Genomic DNA, 3,038 nt, shown 5'->3' with positions numbered 1-3,038 from the left:
TATCCTATCCTATCCTATCCTATCCTATCCTATCCTATCCTATCCTAATCAGTCCCAAATGGACACAGTTCTCCATTAGAGTGATTGCGATGTATGGAAGCCAGGAAGAATCAGTGGAGGTGCCAAGGCCACAGAAATGCTGCTGGGGAGATGCATGAGGGCAACTGAAATAAGCTGTTGGTGGTGGTTGGAAGTAGAGTACGGAGAAAGGGTGAGGGGATGGGAGGTGTGAGCTTTGAACCAGGAATCCTCTGCGCTCAGCAGGTTCATCTCTGCCCTGCTGTCGGGTGATTTGGAAATAAGAACACTGAGAAGCTCTTTGCTATTGTGAGTGGATTTAATTTGAGATCACCCCATGTTCCCATTAACCTACTGCTGTACAGGACTGACCCACAGATGAATCCCTGCTCCCTCCGCCCACCTCAGCCAGCACATGCTACAGTTAATCAAGGGAGCCACAAGAAGGTCTTTGAAAGGAGAGAAGTATTCTGGGAAACTTCTGTGAGAAATGGCACAGGATTTTTTCAGAGGAACAGCTCCTAACTTGGTATTGCTTTTTCCTCCTTGTAAAGGTTCCCCATGCCCAGAAGAAGCAGATGCCCAACAGAAGCTCTGTGAGCGAGTTCCTCCTGCTGGCATTCACAGACACACGGGAGCTGCAGCTCCTGCACTTCGCGCTCTTCCTGGCCATCTACCTGGCTGCTCTCCTGGGCAACGGCCTCATCCTCACCGCCATAGCCTGCGACCACCACCTCCACACCCCCATGTACTTCTTCCTCCTCAACCTCGCCCTCCTCGACCTGGGCTGCATCTCCACCACTCTCCCCAAATCCATGGCCAACTCCCTGAGGGACACCAGGGCCATTTCCTACCATGGATGCACTGCCCAGGTCTTCTTTTTATTATTCTTTTTCGGTGCAGAGTATTCTGTCCTCACCGTCATGGCCTATGACCGCTATGTGGCCATCTGCCAGCCCCTGCATTACAGGACCCTCCTGGGCAGCAGAGCTTGTGCCACCATGGCAGCAGCTGCCTGGGGCAGTGGTTTCCTCTACGCTGTCCTGCACACAGCCAATACATTTTCTCTTCCTCTCTGCCAAGGCAATGCTGTGGACCAATTTTTCTGTGAAATCCCCCAGATCCTCAAGCTCTCCTGCTCAGACTCCTACATGAGGGAAGCTGGGCTTCTTGTTGTCATTGTCTGTTTAGCCTTTGGTTGTTTTGTTTTCATCCTGCTGTCCTATGTGCAGATGTTCAAGGTTGTGCTGAAGATGCCCTCTGAGCAGGGCCGGCACAAAGCCTTTTCCATGTGCCTCCCTCACCTGGCTGTGGTCTCCCTGTTTATTAGTACTGGGATTTTTGCCTACCTGAAGCCCCCCTCCCTCTCCTCCCCATCCCTGGACCTGGTGATGGCAGTTCTGTACTCGGTGGTGCCTCCAGTACTGAACCCCCTCATCTACAGCATGAGGAATCATGAGATCAAGGATGCCCTCAGGAAACTGATGAAATAATTTTTTTTCAGAAGCAATGAACTTCCCAAGTTCTGCATTAGTCTTACAATGTGGCTCATTAAAGGCACAGCTCCTATTCTAATGTATTTATGGGTATTGCCATTACTGGTTTTATTTTGCTTTGTTTTCAGTGATTTTTTAATCTGTGGTTTCTTTCTCCTGATGCTGTCCACTAAAATGTCATTAGGATTTTGACATTGTTATGTCGTATAACTGGTTGCCTGTTAGCAAGTTGTGGATGCATCTCCCCTGGAAGTGTTCAGATCATCAGGCTGGATGGGACTTTGTGCCACATGGTCCGGTGGAAGGTGTCTCTGCCCATGACCGGGAGGTTGGAACTAGATGCTCTTTAGAGGTCCCAAAACATTCTGTGAGCCTCTGATTCTTCATCCCCTTTCTCATTCAGTGTGTGGCTGTCTAGAGGAGCCCAGACACTCCGTCCATGAGGAGTCTTGGTGAATTTAAACAAAATAAAGGACCCTTCACTGTCTTGTTGGTCTGACATTCCTCTTGTGAGCCCTTTTCTGGGGCTTTCTCTGCCTGTGTGCAGAGGTGGAGGGAGAGTCCCAACACAGCAGCAGTGGATAGTAGTCTGTGGGATGAACAAGACTTGGTAGTCTCATGGCATCATCCCTAATATGAGCCCCTGGTAGGCAACACACCTCTCTTGGGAATGGATCAGGCTGGCAGATGGGTGTCTCAGCACCTCTCAGAAGAGAGAGAGAAACTTTCGTCTATCGCCTTTTCTTGGTTCCAGAGGTTGTTACACGGGGAGTAGATGAGGATGGGTTAGTTGGGGGCCGTGTCTCCCTTGACACCATGTGTCATAGAATCATAGAATGGCTCAGGTTGGAAGGGACCTTAAAGATCATCTAACTCCAATCACCCTCCATGGGCAGGGATGGCACCCATGAGATCAGGTTGGCCAAGACCCCATCCAGCCAGGTCTTGAACATCTCCAGGGATGGGGCTTCCACAATTTCTCTTGGTAACCTGTTCCAGGGCTTCACTACCCTTACAGAGAAGAATTTCCTCCAAATATCTAATGCAAACGATGAGATGACATTCAGAGGTGTCTTCCAGCCAGAGTTATTGCATGTATCAATGACCCTTTCCCTTCGAGGGCTCTTTGAAGACAGAATAGGCAGAGGAAGAAAGAAAAAAAAATAATACAAAAAACAGAGGCTGAAGTAGGGATATACGATACGTGAAGCAGGGACATAAGATACGAGAGCTGTCTTGATGTCGGCTGGGATAGAGTTCTTTTTCTTCATAGAGGCTCACACAATGCTATGTTTTGGATTTAGGATGAAAATAGTGATGATAACAGATCTCTGCATTTTAGATGTTGCAGGGCAGTGCTCACACAGAGCCAATGACTTTTCTGCTTCTCATGCTGCCCTGCCAGCGAGGAAGATGAGGGTGCAGTGGGAGCTGGGGGGATGTGGGGGGGGGGATGTGGGGGGGGGAGGGACACGGCCAGGACAGCTGACCCAAACTGACCAAAGGCATATTCCATACCATATG

General features: G+C 49.5%; 1 protein-coding gene across 1 annotated transcript; it reads left to right on the top strand.

Moving 5' to 3' along the window:
- Positions 1-596: 596 nt before the first annotated feature.
- Positions 597-1,511, top strand: LOC118155633 (olfactory receptor 14C36-like). The gene has a single exon (XM_035309020.1). The coding sequence runs from the start codon at positions 597-599 to the stop codon at positions 1,509-1,511; it is 915 nt and encodes a 304-aa protein (XP_035164911.1).
- The last annotated feature ends 1,527 nt before the right edge of the window (positions 1,512-3,038 follow it).

The sequence above is a fragment of the Oxyura jamaicensis genome, chromosome 33 (genome assembly GCF_011077185.1).
Source record: "Oxyura jamaicensis isolate SHBP4307 breed ruddy duck chromosome 33, BPBGC_Ojam_1.0, whole genome shotgun sequence".
Taxonomy (NCBI): Eukaryota; Metazoa; Chordata; class Aves; order Anseriformes; family Anatidae; genus Oxyura; species Oxyura jamaicensis.
The sequence above is the reverse complement of the archived record's forward strand: the minus strand, read 5'-3'. Positions and strand labels throughout refer to the sequence as shown.

Excerpts from the sequence above, each read along its gene's own strand:
- LOC118155633 (XM_035309020.1), top strand. The coding sequence starts at position 597 with ATGCCCAACAGAAGCTCTGTGAGCGAGTTCCTCCTGCTGGCATTCACA.